The sequence below is a fragment of the Dermacentor variabilis genome, chromosome 1 (assembly GCF_050947875.1).
Source record: "Dermacentor variabilis isolate Ectoservices chromosome 1, ASM5094787v1, whole genome shotgun sequence".
NCBI classification, from domain to species: Eukaryota; Metazoa; Arthropoda; class Arachnida; order Ixodida; family Ixodidae; genus Dermacentor; species Dermacentor variabilis.
This window is the reverse complement of record NC_134568.1, coordinates 139,233,663-139,252,409: the sequence shown is the minus strand read 5'-3', so window position 1 is coordinate 139,252,409 and position 18,747 is coordinate 139,233,663. Positions and strand designations below refer to the sequence as shown.

General features: G+C 46.9%; 1 protein-coding gene across 1 annotated transcript in view; it reads right to left on the bottom strand.

Moving 5' to 3' along the window:
* The window catches only part of LOC142585315 (alcohol dehydrogenase class-3-like), a 59,814-nt gene that overhangs the window by 25,679 nt on the left and 15,388 nt on the right, over positions 1-18,747 (bottom strand). Inside the window, exons 3-5 of the mRNA XM_075695999.1 lie at positions 18,115-18,256; positions 16,343-16,430; positions 15,356-15,488 (exon numbers count right to left, since the gene is read on the bottom strand). Coding sequence (XP_075552114.1) covers positions 15,356-15,488; positions 16,343-16,430; positions 18,115-18,256 — 363 coding nt within the window. The remainder of the gene's footprint in view (positions 1-15,355; positions 15,489-16,342; positions 16,431-18,114; positions 18,257-18,747) is intronic.

Here is an 18,747-nt window from a genome sequence, read left to right as displayed (position 1 = left end):
CTCTTGGAATCCAGTCCGTAACCCTTAACGACCATCGGTTATCTTCCCTCCTCATTACATGCCCTGCCCATGCCCCATTTCTTTTTCTTGATTTCAACTAAGATGTCATTAACTCGGGTTTGTTCCCTCAACCAATCTGCTCTCTTCTTATCCCCCCTAACGTTACACCCATCATTCTTCTTTCCATAGCTCGTTGCGTCGTCCTCAATTTAAGTCACGGAGTGATTTAAGTAGAACCCTTTTCGTAAGCCTCCAGGTGTCTGCTCCGTAGGTGAGTACTGGTAAGACGTAGCTGTTATACAATGTTCTCTTGAGGGATAATGGCAACCTGCTGTCCATGATCTGAGAATGCGCTCCAAACGCACCCCAGCCCATTCTTATTGTTCTGATTATTTCAGTCTCATGATCCGGATCCGTGGTCACTACCTGCCCTAAGTAGATGTATTCCCTTAGCACTTCCAGTGCCTCGCTATCTATCGTAACCTGCTGTTCTCTTCCGAGCCTGTTAAACATTGCTTTAGTTTTCTGCAGATTTAATATTTAGACCCACCCTTCTGCTTTGCCTGTCCAGGTCAGTGAGCATGCATTGCAGTTGGTCCCCTGAGTTACTAAGCAAGGCAATATCACCAGCGAATCGCAAGTTACTAAGGTATTCTCCATTAACTCTTATCCCCAATTCTTCCCAATCTAGGTCTCTGAATACCTCCTGTAAACACGCTGTGAAATGCATTGGAGAGATCGTATCTCCCTGCCTGACGCCCTTCTTTATTGGGATTTTGTTGCTTTCTTTATGGAGGACTACGGTGGCTGTGGAGCCGCTATAGATATCTTTCAGTATTTTTACATACGGCTTGTCTACCCCCTGATTCCGTAATGCCTGCATGACTGCCGAGGTTTCGACTGAATCAAACGCTCTCTCGTAATCAATGAAAGTTATATATAAGGGTTGGTTATATTCCGCACATTTCTCTATCACTTGATTGATAGTGTGAACATGGTCTATTGTTGATTAGCCTTTACGAAATCCTGCCTGGTCCTTTGGTTGACAGAAGTCTAAGGTGTTTCTGATTCTATTTGCGATTACCTTAGTAAATACTTTGTAGGCAAAGGACAGTAAGCTGATCGGTCTATAATTTTTCAAGTCTTTGGCGTCCCCTTTCTTATGGATTAAGATTATGTTGGCATTCTTCCAAGATTCCGGTACGCTCGAGGTCACGAGGCATTGCGTATACAGGGTGGCCAGCTTTTCTAGAACAATCTGCCCACCATCCTTGAACAAATCTGCTGTTACCTGATCCTCTCCAGCTGCCTTTCCCCTTTGCATATCTCCTAAGGCTTTGTTCACTTCTTCCGGCGTTACTTGTGGGATGTCGAATTCCTCTTGACTAATCCCTCTTCCATTATCGTCGTGGGTGCCGCTGGTACTGTATAAATCTCTATAGAACTCCTCACCCTCTTGAACTATCTCATCCATATTAGTAATGACATTGTCGGCTTTGTCTCTTAACGCATACATCTGATTCTTGCGTATTCCTAGTTTCTTCTTCACTGATTTTAGGCTTCCTCCGTTCCTGAGAGCATGCTCAATATTATCTATATTCCTTATGTCAGCTATCTTACGCTCGTTGATTGTTCTGCCAGTTCTATGCTAGCTGTAGGGTTAGAGGCTTTCATACATTGGCGTTTCTTAATCAGATCTTTCGTCCCCTGCGATATTATTATTATTATTATTATTATTATTATTATTATTATTATTATTATTATTATTATTATTATTATTATTATTATTTTAAAGCCGGTATTGTAGATAATGTATACATATGGTCCGACACATGCGCATTTCAAAAGTGCGCCTTCGTCGTCTGCGTCTTTGGCTGGCGCCGGGAATGGGGAGGGTGGCTAGACGAGCGTTTTTGCGTACCGCTCACTGCAAGCCTGCCCACGACCAGCTGGCCAAGAGGACTTATCGAAAACAGTTAATTTAACTACTAACGACAACTCCCTTTTTTTTTTGTACTTGCGGATGGTGGTAAGCATTACAGAGGGACATAACAGGAACGCAGTTTACTATAAGGTTCGTATAGTAGACAAGAAAAAAAAAAAAGCTGCAATGAGATGAAATTTTTAACCTGAAGTCGGCCGATGTAACGCCCCTCGTCAAAGAAAAAATAATAAAGCTTTAATTTCGTCGCTTAACGAATGAAAAACTGAAAAGTAAAGTCCCTGATAGGGAAATAAATTGTTTGTCATAAAAAACAACAATAACAAAATTGAGGGGCGAGTGGGACGGGAAGATAATTACTGCTGTACGTAAATCTGCACCAAATAAACAATTGTTTTCGTCACCACAAGACGTCGGTTGTTCCAGCTAAATGGCGCCAAGAATATAAAAGTAACGGAGGCCTGTCCGGGCGAACAGCGCCCACTGTTCGTTGATGGACGTTGTTCGTGTATATATTGGTTCTTTTTTTTTTTTGCGATCGCGCACAAGAAATTGTTTATATACCTAACTTTTAAATGACTTGCTTAATCGATTGTCAATGTTTGAGACCGTTGCAATCCGAGCTGGCGCGCGGACGCGTTGTCGCGCGCTTTATTTTATATTTTAATGCGAGCTTTGTTTCTCGTCGGAGAAAAGGAAAAAGAGGACCAAACAAAACCTAGGTTGCTTTAAACGCTCTTATCGTGCCTCGACATACTCCACAACTTTCGCATTGACACCTCATCGAATAAATTATACTTAATTAAAATTTAAATAAACAAACTTAATCAGTGAATATTTCTGCACAATTAAATTAAAAGAAATACTCGTGACTGGCATGCACGAACAACGCCCATCGACATACAATGGGCGCCGTTAGTGTAAAGCCCTCCATTATTTCTTAATTATTGGATACATATTTTGTCGGCACACCCGATATATATATTGCGCTCATGAAAGCCGACTTCTGTCAGGATAAAGTAGACAGACTTCTTCCCTCTTCCTCCGTAGCTGTTATATGTTTACAGTCTGCGGAGGCTGCTGGAGATTTCTGGTTGGGGTCTGCCGTCCGAAGCATTCGCTGTTTGCTCCTTATAGTCGTTGTTTGATAATATATGTCCTGTGTCCACCGTTCAGGTTAAGTCTGACGGCGGATGTGCATGCATGGGCACAACACAGCCGCGGTGTAAAAGAGGCACGTTTTGTTCATTCATGTCCTGTATATATGGGGTGATCATTCTTATATGGGGTGATCAAAAGCTCAGGAACTAATTGAAGCTTTCTTTAACGGAAAGAAAGGAAGTATGTGCGTCAGCGATCCATCAATATCTTTATATCTGGCTGAAAGGAAATATTTAACCAGTTCGCTTCTATATCAATCTTGATGTGATTGTGTTCCTTGCGTCCAAGACGGGTATATAAGTGTGTGGTGTGCCTCCGAATAAAGCAGTTGTAAGTGGCGCTCTGTCCCGTCTCCTTCCTTGTGCCTTGTGTGTGTTAGCGCCTAGTACCCAAGATGATTTTTTAAGTTGTACGGAATTTAAAAAAAAAATTGTCTGTTGTATACAACATAATTTTGATCCTTTAGCTGGATTATTCAGAGAGGCGGACATTACTTGCAAGAGAAATGGAACCACACAAAAGTAACTGGAATGCCCATGTATTTCGTCCCAGACTCTGGGAAATAATATCTCGAAACTCCTGGCAATTCATTTCGAGTGGATACGTCTTTCAAGATCACCTGATACACTTCGTAAATTGCAATATGTGCCGCAAATGTAATTAATAAGGTAACTGCTAAATTTCTGTTAATCAGTTAAATATGTGCTTCGATGTTTTTTGTACTAGTAATGTCCGTCTCTTCGAATAATCCACCCCAAGCTAGGACGATAATTATGCCACATGCCATTTAAAAGAAGAATGCCACAAAACTTGAAAATTGAGAGAGAGAGAGAGAGAGAGAGAGAGAGAGAGAGAGAGAGAGAGAGAGAGAGAGAGAGAGAGAGAGAGAGAGAGAGAGAGAGAGAGAGAGAGAGGAGGGAGGGGGGGGAGGAAAGGTAAAATTTTACCATTTACCGGACACGTCCGGTAAAATGGTGCAGTATTGTTCTGAGCCATATGGGGCACGTCACGACATCTTTTCCAATCCGCCAAGCTGAGTAATTAACAAAGATTGCTTAATTAACTTTTTAAATAGCAACTCTAGCGAAAACCCTTCAACACAAAAGTTGTAACTCTTGTTCAGAAGCATCTGATTGTTTCACCTATGCTAACTGCCCTATTTAATGTTTTCCAGCCTTTCCTTACAGTGTGCGAATTAAAAAAAAGAATACCACGTGACTGCCTGCTAATGCGCCTCAGTTTTAATGACCTGAAATGTACTATTATAAGTTGAACGAATCATCTAAGGGCTGCTCCGCGCACAGAGATCGATTGTACAGGATGTCGGTGATTGCGGTGGACGTGAAGTGACAAAAGGAACGTACTGTCCTAAGACAAAAAAAAAAAAGACTTCTTCAATGAAAAAGCGGCTGCCGCGTGCGAATGCGATCGATATAGTACCGGAAGCGGCACTTGACGCAGCGCAGTAATTTTTTATTTTCGGACCAATGAAGAAATACAATGGAGTAGGGCCGAGGCTGATAGTGTGATGAAGGACGGAGATAAAAGCCATGCTGCCTCCGGTCCCATATCGAATTCGCATGTGGCAGCCGCATTTTCGTTCAAGAACTTTTTACAGCGAAACTGTGTATGGCTAGCCGATTCGTCCGTCCGTCTGTCGGTCACCTGTACGCCGAAAACTCCTCGTCGCAACCATATGCAAAAAGAGAGAGAGAGAGAGAGAGAGGCGCGATTAGCCAACACCACCTAGATAGCATAAGGCCTGTTTACTCGGATCCATGACATCACGCTACCTGACCCGAAATTTCCACTGACAAGGCTGGGGGTATGAAAGCGGTGACATCAAAATCACTATTGCCCCCTCGGGAACATCCACATTAGATTCTATGGCAGTCGGGCCAGGTAACATCACGTCATGGATCGGAGTGAAAAGGCCGTATGCTATCTGGAAGGTGCTGGATCATCTGCGCCGGTAGTGACGTCGTTGCTATCCGTCGCAGCCGAGCGCGCGCGCAGCAGTTTCTCTCCGGCTCCGAAATGGGTAAGCCACGCGCCATACGTACTCCTGAGGAGCAGGCAGCTTTCGATCAGCAACGCCGCGAGCAGAACCGGAAACGAGCTCGTCTACGCCGTGCCGATGCTGCAGTCCGGGTACAAGAACAGACTCGCGAAGCCGAGCGCAAGAAGCAACTGCGTACCGAGGATCCGGCAGCCTAAGAAGCCGTCGTTTAATGAACCGTCTTAACTCAGTGATAAACACCGAGGCCGCACCTTTCAGCTTCTCTGGTTAACCGTATGTACGGAGTGCTTGGGCGGTGGTTTTTTCTTAAAACGATACGCCCCCTTTGTTACTTAACGTCCATCGCAGTCACCGGCAGAGTGTTAAATCGATGTCTGTGCGCGGATCAGCCTTTGCTAATTCGTTCAACTTGCATTTGAGGGCACTAAAAGGGCGGCGCGTTAGCCGGCAATCACGTGGTATTTCTTAAAATTTCACGCACTTTAAGAAAGCTGGAAAAAAATTAAACAGGGCAGTTAGCATAGACGAAATCATCCGATGTTTCTGAACAAGAGCTACAACTTTTGCATTGAAGGTTTTTCGGTAGAGTTACTACTTAATAAGTTAATTAAGCAATATTTGTTAGTTACCCAGCTTGGCGCATTGGAAAAGAAATATATCATGACGTGCTTCATATGGTTCAGAACAATACTGCGCCAATTCTACACGCGTAGTGCCTATGCTTGTTTCTTTAATACTTGACCCAAGCTAGCTGAAATAGCCTGTACACATGAACGCCGTAAAGGACAGTTATTTCGGGAGACCTAGCCATTTGCCACCATTGAGATAGGTATTGGCAAAAATGGCGAAGTTTGATAGTCAGTAAATATAGTTGCACATGTTTACGAGGGAACTAAATTGTTAAAAAACAAGAAATAAACCGATTAGCATAAACCCACGGTTGTAACACATCGACCGACTAAAAAAGTTTTTGGGAACTAACGACGATTTCTTGTGGCTATCTTACCGTTTTCGCGGGCTGATCCCGAATATATCTACCACATCGGTAAAAACCGTGCGATGGTACCGGTATACCCCCGGACTCAGTGAAAACGACAGCTGTAACACCGGTACCACCACACCGCTGGTACCGGTTGTATACCGCACGGCGGTAAAGCGGAGCGACTGTACATGTAGATATAGAGGTTTCAAATAAGAGAGAAAATATTAAGGAAATGTAGGCAATATGCTAAAGTGAAATGAATGTATAGATTATCTGATTAGTCCAAGCAGGCTAGTTGACTATTTGTCACCACCCCGTTTCAAAGGGGATGCCAATAAATCACCAATCATCATAATCGCTCTCGCATTCTACCCGTGTGACAGGTGGCGTTTTGAGACGCTGTCGTTGGGACGCTGTGCCTTTGGTTGCAGTGTCTGTGGCCAGAGGCGGTCGCAGGCGCTGCACGGGGTTCCCAATTAACGGGTCCTTGAGGGCTGGCGCTCAAAGAATCGGTTGGCTCCGCGTCCGGGTAAGGCACGGTGTTAAGGGGAGCGCCTCCCAATACACATTTAGTACAACATAGTGCCACAAATAACCACCTCCCAAAGCATGTTCAACGCATTCTTGCATAGCCACTGGATTTGGTTCTTCGTAAAAGTTTTCTTACATATCGCTTCACGCAACGTTCTGACACACGATCACAGTCATAGGCTGAATGTGCTCCGATGCCCATTCTTCAATGCGCGATGGACATCCGGCCGGCATCCACGTGTGAAGGGTGAACCATTGTAGGGGAACGACACTTCACCACAGAACACCTATATTGACATACTATACAGTATATCGGATGGCAAAGCGTGACGTGAATTCGCTTCTTTTCCTTCTGCCACTGTTTCTGATTCCCACCTTGTCACATAAGCCGTTGCAGGAAGCAGACTGAACGGAAGCGCATGGGCAGACTGAACGGCATGGCGCTTGACGACAGCGCCGCCGAGGTCATGCCGATGTACGAGTACAGTGTACTAGAATACTAGTACACTGTAGTACAGGTTCTCGTACACTATAATAGTACGTGAAGCGATTGGAGCGGGAGGCGAGTCGACCCGCTCCCGGATGTATATTACTTTACCGGGTGTGCAAGGTATTTGAGGACGTGGCTTTGAATCGCCATAGATATTAACATTCTCATTCTATATGTCTAGGCGCGCTTAACATTGTCCACACTATCCCCCCTGTCACATATATGTAGCGCATTTATTCCCGGGTATCAGCTTTCAGTCAGAGACTAGAGATAAAACAGTACATTGCCATAGTCGCCTTACACGCTGACCACTGCGACATGGAGATCACCATGTTTTTGAACATCGTGAAATGATTTGTTTTCTCGGTTAGACAAGAGTTCGTGGTCAATTATCATCTGTGTCAAAGCCAATTAAACGCTGCCAGTGGTCAGATGCGTCATTCAGAAGGTTGAATTTCTCCAGCAGGTGTACGTCAGGATGAATGAGAACCCTGAAAAACATATTATATGGCCACTGACGATCGACTTCAGGTGCCAGAATAAAAAAAAATCAAGTTTCCTTCGCATGATTTCATTGATAGTTATAGAAATTTGCTTGCGACCACAGTGCTTGCGCCACCCAAGAACGTCTGGTTGCGAACTTAAGCGACCACGTCACCCTCAATATGGCGTCCTATATAGTTTCAAATATCTAAACCCGTATGGCGGGCGTCACTGAGAGAAAGACTAGCAAACAGCCGCACAATGATAAAAACTTGCTGAAGCCTGCTATTGTGGAAGGACTGCCCAACATCAATACGCACTATCTGGTCCAAGTGTATAGACAATATCGAAGCCGAATTCAGGCAATAATTGAGGCTGAAGATGGTTTTATTTAGCGGGCTAATAAAAAAGCAGCAAAAGAAACACGGCAAGCTTATATGAAATATCGATGCTGTTCCTGAAGTTATGTCCACACAAACCTCGCGCACCTGCTAAAGTATGCTAACCAAGCTCATGTGGTCCAAAGTTTTAAGTACAGCTATACCAAAAATGATTCTGTTATTGTTTAATATAAAATTTATTACGGAATAGCAAAAGCATGCAGTGACGGTTTGCACGACCGTCACCCGCGCAAGGCTTCCGTTTAATTTATTCAGTCTTCCGTCAATTATTAGTCTTCCAATCGCACACACCATGGGAAGGCCGTCTACCCTCCCCCTGCGCGCACTTCTGCGCATCTGTCATCATTTTTCGTCCATACAGCAAGGGACTGGAATGACCTGCCAAACGCCATCGTTGATCAGATCGACTCTTAGTCATTCAGATCATCCATAGAAGGAATGTACTGCTGAAATTCCACCCTCTCATGTAATACCCCTTCAATGGGGCCTTTGAGGTACTAATAAATAAATAAATAAATTATTATTTTTTATCGAGCATTAGGCACCCGTTCCTGCGTCGAGCGTCGGCCTCGGCGTAATCGAGCGAACGAGCACAGCGAAATAGGAAAGCGAACGCCGAGCGCAGCCAACACCCTCTAGATGTTGAAAGCTGCTGGAGGAAGATATGGCGAAAAGGGTGAGGAGGAAAGCGGAGTGCCGGCACAGTGCCTCCTCTATTTTAAGGCAGAAGTCTTTAATGGCTCATTGTCAAGGTCATCTGCAGTTAGCGGAAACTGTCACAGCTCTCCGGCCTCCTGATTGGTCTCCTCTGTGTCGTGACGTTACTGTCGCTAGGCGCAGGTGTGCGCCTCCTGATTGGCTCGCGCGCGTGACGTCACTGTCATCAAGTGCGGGTGTCGGGGTGGTTCGGCTCCGCGCGGGATGACTCATCACATCGGCACGCGTGGCGGCCGTGTGTTCGACGGTGCGCCCTGACGTCACTCGTCAGGCGCTTGAGGTGGCCTCCCGATTGGGCGCTGTGTGGCCTGACGTCACTGTCGCGAGGCGCGCGTGGCGACCGTCTGCTTGGGTGTGGTATGGCGGCGGCGGTGGCGGCAGTTTACTTAGCGGTATCGTGTGGGAAGGATGCCTCGTCTCGCCAAACCAGTGTCTCCCAACACGCGACGTGCGCCAGCTGCTGAACGCAAGCGGCGCTCAAGAGAGGCTGAGCGTATACGTCGCATGCATCAGGGCGACGAGGCGCGTCCGACACCACAGAGTCCAGGGACGCGACGGGCCAACGCAAGAGAGGCAATGCGTTTGAAGCGACTCGCTGCATCTCCGGGTACCAAGGAAAATGAAGCTCGGAAGCGCCGTGACCGCCATCTTGCAGCGGCAAGCCGAGCAAGTTCAAGTCAATCGAACGAAGTGGATAATGAGGATGGCCAACTAACTCCGACACCGCCATGGAAGACACGTCTCCTCCTGAACCACAAATGGCGCTGCAACAGTTCCAGGCAGCCACAAATGCAGCCAGCCCTGGCGTACGGGCTTCGGACCCACAGCGCATGCGCTACTTCGCCTGTGGCGCCGCCGCCGCTAGAGAATGCGCTCCGCGCGAGCCACGCGTTCCCGTGTTCACGCTTTCTTTCTGAACAATGAGCGACGGTGGAAATGCTTCGTCTGCCGCTGCTGCTAAACGAGGTGCCCAAGCCCTCCGGGAGGCTCAGCGCCGCCGCCGAGAGCACCTTGTCCTTTAGAATTAAATTATTCGCCATAATATATCGCGAATTGAAAACACCTAAACAGCTGAGCTCGAAATTCGCATTAGGAAGTATCGTAATCGTCGGTGAAAAAAATTTTTTAGACAATGCAGATATAAAGAAGAAAAAAGCTAGGACTGTGAGACACTTGTCGTTTTCGCATACGAGTTCAACGGCGAGGTGGAAATACTTTGCCGCTGCTTAAAGGGACACTAAAGCGAAACAATAAATCAATTTAGACTAATAAATTATTGTTCGAGAACCCTGCAGGCAGTCATTTCAAAATGATAGTTTGATTATTAGATGAGAAAATGAAGGTCGAAGTATCAGTATTCAGTCGCGAAATATCTGTCACCACGACGCCGTTATACGTCAGTGTGACGTCAGGGATTCCAAAGTATATTTTCGCATTTGGACCGCTTTGGCCGAGTAAAGGTTCCCGAAACTTGCCATGTTTAATATTTGGTTCCTTTAGAACTCCACGTAGCCAATATGTACCGCTATATATTTAGGTAGGCCCTAGAAGATGCCATCAAAATCGATGACTACACAGCCACCAGGTGCGGGGACGTCAAGGAGGCGTCACCAGCCGTCTTTCGTTCTTGCGCTTTTTCTGGCTTAGCAAGAGTCTTATCGTAGTAAGAGTGGTGTTTTTGGTGTTGTGGAAAGGTAATTTACTGATGCAGAAGAAATAATTTTTCTTTTTAGTGTCCCTTTAAGTTACTTTTAAAGTATTGATTAACAAAAACTTACTAATTAACTGTTTAATAGTGCCTTTGGTGCAATTGTTTAAATGGCGAATTTGAAGATATATAGTCGCATTTTAATGCGCCCCCATTTTTTTTAAAGATCTGAAAATCGCGGCTAATTCGAGATATTCATCGTCGAATTACAACGGTAAATCCAGACTCGAGCGCCGCGGGAGCGCGGAAAAGGCCTTGGCCCCGCTATCTTATCAGACATAAGCGCCCAGTGACGACAAGCACAAGGAAGTCGGAAACTGAACGTCTCGGCCACTCGCGGCAGGTCTGTCTGGCAAGCGTGTGTGGCTGTGCGCCATGTCAGGATTTGCCGCGGCATGCTATCGCTCAAACTTTGCCCCGCACTTGTTTACGGGGCGTTGCCGCATAGAGAAAGGTTGCCGTCTGACGCGCAGTGGGACCCGATTAGACTCGATTGAGCTCTGGAACTTGATGAATATCTCGAATTAGCTGCGATCTTCAAGATTTTTAAAAGACGGACGTGCATGAAAACGTCACTGCCTCCAAATTAAAAGAGCATCGATACAACGTCACTAGGGTAATCTCGGGTCATTTGGGTATTCATTGTCGAGATTGTTCCTGCAAACCCATGTTTGAAAGTACTTCCATTCTGTAGAGGGCTCATAGCAGGATGACAAGGGAGATTGTGGAGGCCTACGAAATTGCAAAATTAGAGGAAAGGTGCGTGAGCAAGGCATCAGTGTCGCTATCTGAAAAGGAGATATACGATCCTCGGTTTATCTTTGTAGCCATTGCAGTATATGTTTTCACCATGCCTTGCACACGTGTACGGTTCATCGGCATGCACCACCGAATGTTCTTTTTTTGGTGTCACGTTTGTTTCCGCTCGTACGGTATATATTTGTCGATGCGTGAGAAAATAAAATGTATAGTTGAAAGTGAAGCGCTGGTCTCTGTGTATCTGTTTCTTTCTACGTCCTCGTTCAGTCACGCTTATACACTCTATCACTGTTCTTCATGTCATTAACGTCAGTGGGTTCTGCTGCATAAGCTCAATCTTTAACGTAGCCCCAAAGAAAAAAAGTCGAGCGGAGAAAGGTCAGGGGATCTCGGCGGCCAAACCATCGCTCCTGCGCACCCAATCCACTGTCGTGGAAAATGACGGTCCAACCTGCTCTTTGCAGAGGTGGAGCAATGTGGTGTTGCTTTGTAATGCTGGAACCATACATGGCGCAGGTCATTCAGGGGAAGATTGGAGGCAAAGTTGTCTATGAGAATACTTAGTATTTCTTGTGTGTACTTATTTCCGTTCAGGTTCTCATGAAAAATATGAGGTCCAACGATCCTGTCTTCGAGTATGCCACACCACACATTCACACTCCAGCGAACTTGGTGCTTGTGTTGCCGCAGCCAGTGTGGATTTTCTTGGGACCTATAATGGGGCGTTGTGAACATTCACGGTGCCATTCCAGCAAAACCGAGCTTCATCTGTTCAAATTACTCTTTGCAGGAACTCGATCCTTTTCTTCGTCAGTTTTGATCAGGCCCCCATTGCAGAAGTCAAGCCGCCTTTCAAAGTCTCGCTCACGTAGGTCCTGGTAAAGGCAAGCATAGTACGGATGGAACGTACGCTTCTTTAGCACATTTGCGACTGTTCCAAAGCTGCGTCTGCACTCATCGGCAATTCGTCGTATACTGATTTCTGGCATCAACGTTGCGTACGCGAGAACGTCGATTTCGGACCCGCCGTGGTTGCTCAGTGGCTATGGTGTTGGGCTGCTGAGCACGAGGTCGCGGGATCGAATCCCGGCCACGGCGGCCGCATTTCGATGGGGGCGAAAACGCCCGTGTACTTAGATTTAGGTGCACGTTAAAGAACCCCAGGTGGTCAAAATTTCCGGAGTCCTCCACTACGGCGTGCCTCATAATCAGAAAGTGGTTTTGGCACGTAAAACCCCAAATATTATTATTACGTCAATTTCGAAGCCTTCATCCGCAATTATCGTCTTGGTCTGTCTCTGATGGTGGGCTGAGCCTGTTGTGCGAAAGCACCGAAAGATGAAGGTTGGCTTAGTTGTAAATGGACGGTCCGGGTGGCGCGCCGCGTACAGCCGCATCGCTAATGAGGCGTTGCCATTCATCTCAGCCATTGCAAGAACCGCGTATATTTTTTTCGGTAGAATACCCCGTCCCGGTGAAAGCAGCCCTGTCAGCACCAGTGGATCCCAACGTGGTTTCTTTTGATCGTCCTTCCAGAGGCGCCACTATGGCGGAAGCAGCCACTACGGCAGTGAAGCTAACTCATTGACAAGGTAATGTCCCGGTGCGATCTCAAGTAGTTCAAGAACGTGCCGAAAAAAATTATCTTCCGTGATCGCCCTTAACAGGATAATGCCATACTGCGTACGCCATACCACACAGTCATTCCTTAATTTCGCCAGCAGAGAGCGAAAGAGTAACAGTCATGATCTTTGCCTATGCCTCCGCCCCGTTTTTACACTAAACGCCGCACGTAACAGCCGCGTCACATCAGGGAGGAGCTTTGCGCCTATCTCCACTGTCTTGTATGCGTAATCATGCGAACGGAAATTAAGATTTGCAGCCGAATATCTCGGAACACGGGCATGCTAGAAGAATTTTGCCAAGTGGAACTGTGTAGAATCGCGACTGCCTCTAATTTTTCAATTCAAACATGCCCGCTTACTGCAGTCAGTAAACAATTAATTATTCAATTTTAGTTAATTGGCCGGTAGACAGCGATAACTGTCATCTCACTTTGTGGCCCCCTGGCCACATCTTACCTACGTAAGTGAACTTCACGTACCTCCCAGCGCCCAATTTTAAGAAAACCGTGATACTTTATTCACCCTGTATATAGCAGGTTCCGTGTATCGATGTGACGTACTTGTTTTGAAGAGAACTGCAGCTTATGTGAATATATGTTGCAATAATATCCTTTTTTGTAGACCCATTTGCAGTTGTGTATGCTTTAGTGCGGCTTTTTCGTAATTTCTTGCTCATGGACTTAAGTACGTGTAACCAACTATCCCGCGCTGCCACACTTTTCAAAGTCCCATTTGCTTCACTCTAACGAGGATCTTTAGATACGCGCGACCTCCAGTTGGCTCGAGCACGGAGGAAGACTCCTCTGCGGTCAGGGTCCGCAGTCGTCCATGTGTGTACAGGCCACACATGTGCGACGCGCAATGCTGCTCGTCACGCGAACGCCGTTCTCCACCGGTGTCCGCTCATCCTGTCCCGCGCCGGAAGATATGCACTGATTGCAGCGTAGATGTAGCGTGGCACGTATCGACTGCCGTTCGCTGGCTTGCCGTAGCCGAGTGCGGCGCACGGTTGTGGATATAACGACACCACAGTGGTGACGGAGAGTTTTCACTTTCCCGGAGAAGGTGGGGGGCGATGAGCTTTCCGCCCTCCCTGCCCCATTTATATATATACATCGTAAGAAGCCAACAAGCAAAGGCACCTAGGACAACATAGGAGAAATTACTTGTACTTATACCAATTGAATGAAAGAAACGATAAATTAATTTGGAAATGAAAATAGAGGAAAACGACATATGGCCGCAGGTGGGGAACGATCCCACGTCGTTGCATTACGCGTGCAATTCTAAAAAAATAGGCATATAATTTAGTACGAAAATGATCACGTTGTTTTTCCCTCGTAAAGCGCCGAAGAAAAAATTAAACGCCAGGGATTTACGTGCCAAAATCAGGATATCTTTGTGAGGCACGCCGTAATGGGCCGGACTCCGGATTAATTTTGACCACCTGGGCTGCAGCGGCCGGGATTCGATGCCGTGCCCGCGGTCTTAGCAGCGCAACGCCAAAACCACTACGCCACCATGGTGGGTAAAAAGGTGTTCTGTGGGTAAAACACCGACTGCAACCACACAGGCCACATTGGTAGCCACGTAAAGTGCATCTAACAGCGCTTGCATGCCTCGCACAATCAGCCCTGTTCTGCATTGTGTGTTTTGCACGCATCATTTGACCACCTGCGTCCAGCGCTTGTCTCATCATAAGTGTTTACGCATGTGTTCAAACATCCAGTGCTGAAGTAATTGGCAATAAACGAAAATGAAAACGCAGTGCGGATCGCCCAATCACTTTTCCAAAGTTCTCGTGTTCGCTGTGTACGACCAGCAGGGCTAAAAAAGGGGAAAACGGTGGAAGGCTTGTTCGAAACTACGCTTGAAAGAACAACAGCGTTTGCGAGCACGCGGGTATAGTAGCTTCTGCAGCCCGTATTCGAGTACTTATATGCAGTGTGCTTATTGTGGGACAATATAAAATTTCGTCATATTGTCAAATTCTCCATCTTCTCAGCTCTGATTGGCTCACTGGGCTGCTACAGCCTTTCTGATCGGCTCAAACAGATCGAGGCGCTTAAGTTTCCTTACGTGCATTGAATACGAAAGCAGCATAACTTTTCCGCGCGATACTTAATTTCCACTTGATCATGCGCTCGAATTGGGCAAAGTCAATTTTGGGAGTGGGCCAGGTCGGTTTTGAACGTGGGTCAATTCAATTTTCGAATTGGGCAAGTCAATTTTCTGGGTTAGGGCGTACGGGGTCCGTCCGACGCCGCGGCTGTTCACCGTGGGATTTTGTAGTGCGAGCCGCAGCAGGTCCAGCGCCGATCGTGACGTCATCACTTGGTCACGTGGGTTTTGGTACCATCGGATGTTAACGCCGGACGGATGCCGGATTTTCCGTTTCATGGGGCATATAATGCTTTCGCATTAAAACGCCCACATAGCGGACCTTGAAAGTGCGCAGAGTGGTACCTCTGGCAACGGCACACGCCGAGCTCAACCACACGCGCGCACGATTTGCGCACGACGTGACATTTCTGACCTTGCAGAGTGAGTACTCGGAGACCACGGTGTACTCGCTGAAGGTGCTAGTGCCCATGAAGTGGTAGATGCGGTGGCCCTGGCACATGAACCGCGTCGTACCGTCCGGCATCAAGCCTCGGCCCTGGGTCGTCCTGGGTCAGAGAAAGCCGCGCGCTCGTGCTTTAGCGCGCCGGCAGCAATTCGAGCACAGCTTTGGCCAAACGAGACTCTCTACGTGCGCTCAACATCAAAGGCACGGTCGACTCAAGAAACGGACAAAAGTAGTTAGTGACATAGTTGTGCTGTCTTCGTCCGAATAAGCTGAGTGACTCGGCAAATTCGACCTCTGATCGTGCGTCAGTGCCAATCCATAATTTTTTTGACGATCCCACCGTTCGTGGTATCATCAAAAAGATTATGGACTGTAAGGTCTGAACGAAACATCGATATTATCAAAGTTTACAGGAACAATATAACTTCAGTGCCAGGCGGTGGGCGCGCCATGCATGTTATACGTGTTCAACATGACACCTAGCGCCGCAGTTGGCCATGGTTCACTTCTTTAAACGTTACTCCGACTTATGTCTGACGAAGAAAATTCAAGCATTCAAACGTCATCATACGTCATCATTATACTTCAGGTAAAAAGCGCCTGTACTTTTAAAATGTCAACATGTGCGCCTTCAGAGGAGCTGCACAACGGGACGTAAAATGCGGCGGCACTGCCATCACATACCAAACGTTAAAAAAAATATATATATCACCACACACTTCGACAAACTCTTTTCTCGGCAGGCAAAATTAATAGACGCGGCCAAGTAAGTTTGCAGCAATTTCCTTTTTTCGAAGTGGTGAGCAACGAAGAAGACGCGTGTCCACGCATAGCCATTTTGCCTGTGTCTATTTACAAACATACAGGTTGTATATAAAAGTTACCCTGTTTAGAGTTTAGCAGCACACCCCGCCGCAAAGAAAAGAAAGAAAAAGCAACAATAGAGGAACGCACCTGATCTTGGAACACAGGTTGGTGCGCGGGTTCTTGCAGTAACGGCACTCCTTACATTGAGGCGTGGACAGAGGGATCACATGGTCCCCTGCATAGGAATAAGTCGGGACGACGAAAAAGAGTTCGCTTGTTGCACAACGAGAATGCACAATAATTGCCTGACACTTTTACAAATCCTTGGTCTACGATAACGGCATGGCCGAGTTGCCGATGATTGTATAATGTATAGCGAAGCTCAAAGAATCGGGAGCTGTGTATTCCATGGCTCGACGAAGTGCTTAAACGGGCATTGTGCCTTCGAGCACGTCGAGCGACAACAATGTCCCACTGCGCATGAGTGCTCGAAATCGCCAGGTGTGCTCACGATATGGCGTTATAGGAGTACCCTTGGCGGCACCCTTATTGGGTGCAGCGTGTTTGAAAATACGAGGTACATTACTGGATGTGTTACCTCCGGGCGTCATAACGCCCTTGTGAAAAATTGCGTGGCCGTTTTGAGCTTTCGGATGAGATATCATTTGGATTACTACTGAGCACCGATTCTGCACGAGGGTTCGATTACTATAGCCGTGGCGGCAGAATTCACACGGGGGTGGAATGTAAGAGAACTTGCGCATATATGGCGATTTGGTTGCGTAGTCATCATCATCATCATCATTGATATCATAATCATCATTATCACCCATTTATTCTGCACAGCAGAACGAAGGCCTCTCCAAGCAATCTCGCCCCTCTCTTGCGTCAGCTGATCCTACACGCCTACAAATATTCAAGACTCATTAGAACCCCGAATTCTCTGCCGTCTTCTACTGCGTTTTTTTCCTCCCTTCGCACCCATACTGTTAGGCTAATACACCACCGGTTGTCCGCTCTGCGCATTAAATTAAGTGCCCAGCTGCATTTATTCCTCCTGAACGTAAAGAATATCGGCTAACCCCCGTTTGTTCTCTAATCCACACCTCTGTATTTCTCTCTTAACGTTACGCCTATCATTTTTCGTTCGATTGCTCTTTGCGCGGTCCTAAGTTTCATGTCGAACTCTGTTATCCTGCATTTTTCAACCCCACAGGGCTTTTTAAGAATAAGCTGCCGTTCGCCAGTTGAGAATGGCTGCTGCATGAATTTAAAAATTTTACTCGTCTAGAAATTTTCTACTCGTGATGCAGGTTCCCTGCGATTACTTCTCCAGGTAAACGTACTCCTGCACGGCTTCGAGAGGCTGACTGTCAATTATGAACTCTCGTTTATTCTCCAGACTAGCGCACATAAACTTCATCATCATCATCATAATCATGCTTGGTTTGGAGTGGTGGCGTAGAGGCTTCTGTAGTCTTTGGAATATTAAACCTCAAGCCCGATACTCTTGGTCTTTGCCCGTACATGTCGTCGGTCATTTGCTGGGAATAGTCTCCAACGTTACTAAATGGGACCCAGGTCGTTTGCAAACTGCAGGTTGCTGAGGTTTTTCCCGTTGATTCTTACCCCAGCGATCATCCCATGCTTAACTGCTTCTGCAATCATGCAGTGAATAACATTGGAGAGATTGCGCCTCCCTGCCTGACACCCTTCTTGAAGAATTCTCGCTCCTACCTGCAGGCTTATCCTCTGTGAGCTACCCAGACACGCAGTCTTATGAAAAATCAGTCGAATACTCTCCCCATACTTACTGAAGCGGGAAAAATAGTATATATATATATATATATATATATATATATATATATATATATATATATATATATATATATATATATATATATATATATATATCGTACCGGGCTTGAAGCGCGTCACTTTGGGCCCGACGCTCTCGACGATGCCGGCGCCTTCGTGGCCTAAGATGCAAGGAAAAACCCTCTCGGGGTCCAGGCCTTCGAGGGTGTTCGAGTCGGCGTGGCACGTGCCCGTGTGCAGGATCTGAGAAACGAAGGAAATGGTCATTCGAGTGACATGCAGCTACTCGGGCCCCATAAAACGCCGAGAAATCACCGTCTCCCCTTCTGCTTTTGGGAGCACTCGCATTTCAAGCAAAGCTCCACCGCCCCGCGCCTTGCGTCGGGGAGGCTCTCTGTGGTGGGAAGTTGCACAGAAAGAGGGAAATGTTGCTCCAGCGGGACTAGGCAAGGGGAGCGTTAGCGCTGCTAGAGCAAGGGAGCGCCATCTGTCCCGCCCACCGCGCTGGACAAACGACCGCACAATGCTCCTGCTCAACTCAACCTCATTGAGGTCCGGTATCCAACATCGTGTCGTGAATGCGAGGTAGCGCTCTTAATGCCGAATGCGTTTGGTTGTGTTTCTCATGCGTAAACCTACGTAAACATCAGCAGCTGCAGCGAACACGGACGCATTCTAAGCCTCTGCTATTTCTACTGCAGCTACCATGGCGGGATTCCTGCTGTCATCGGAGT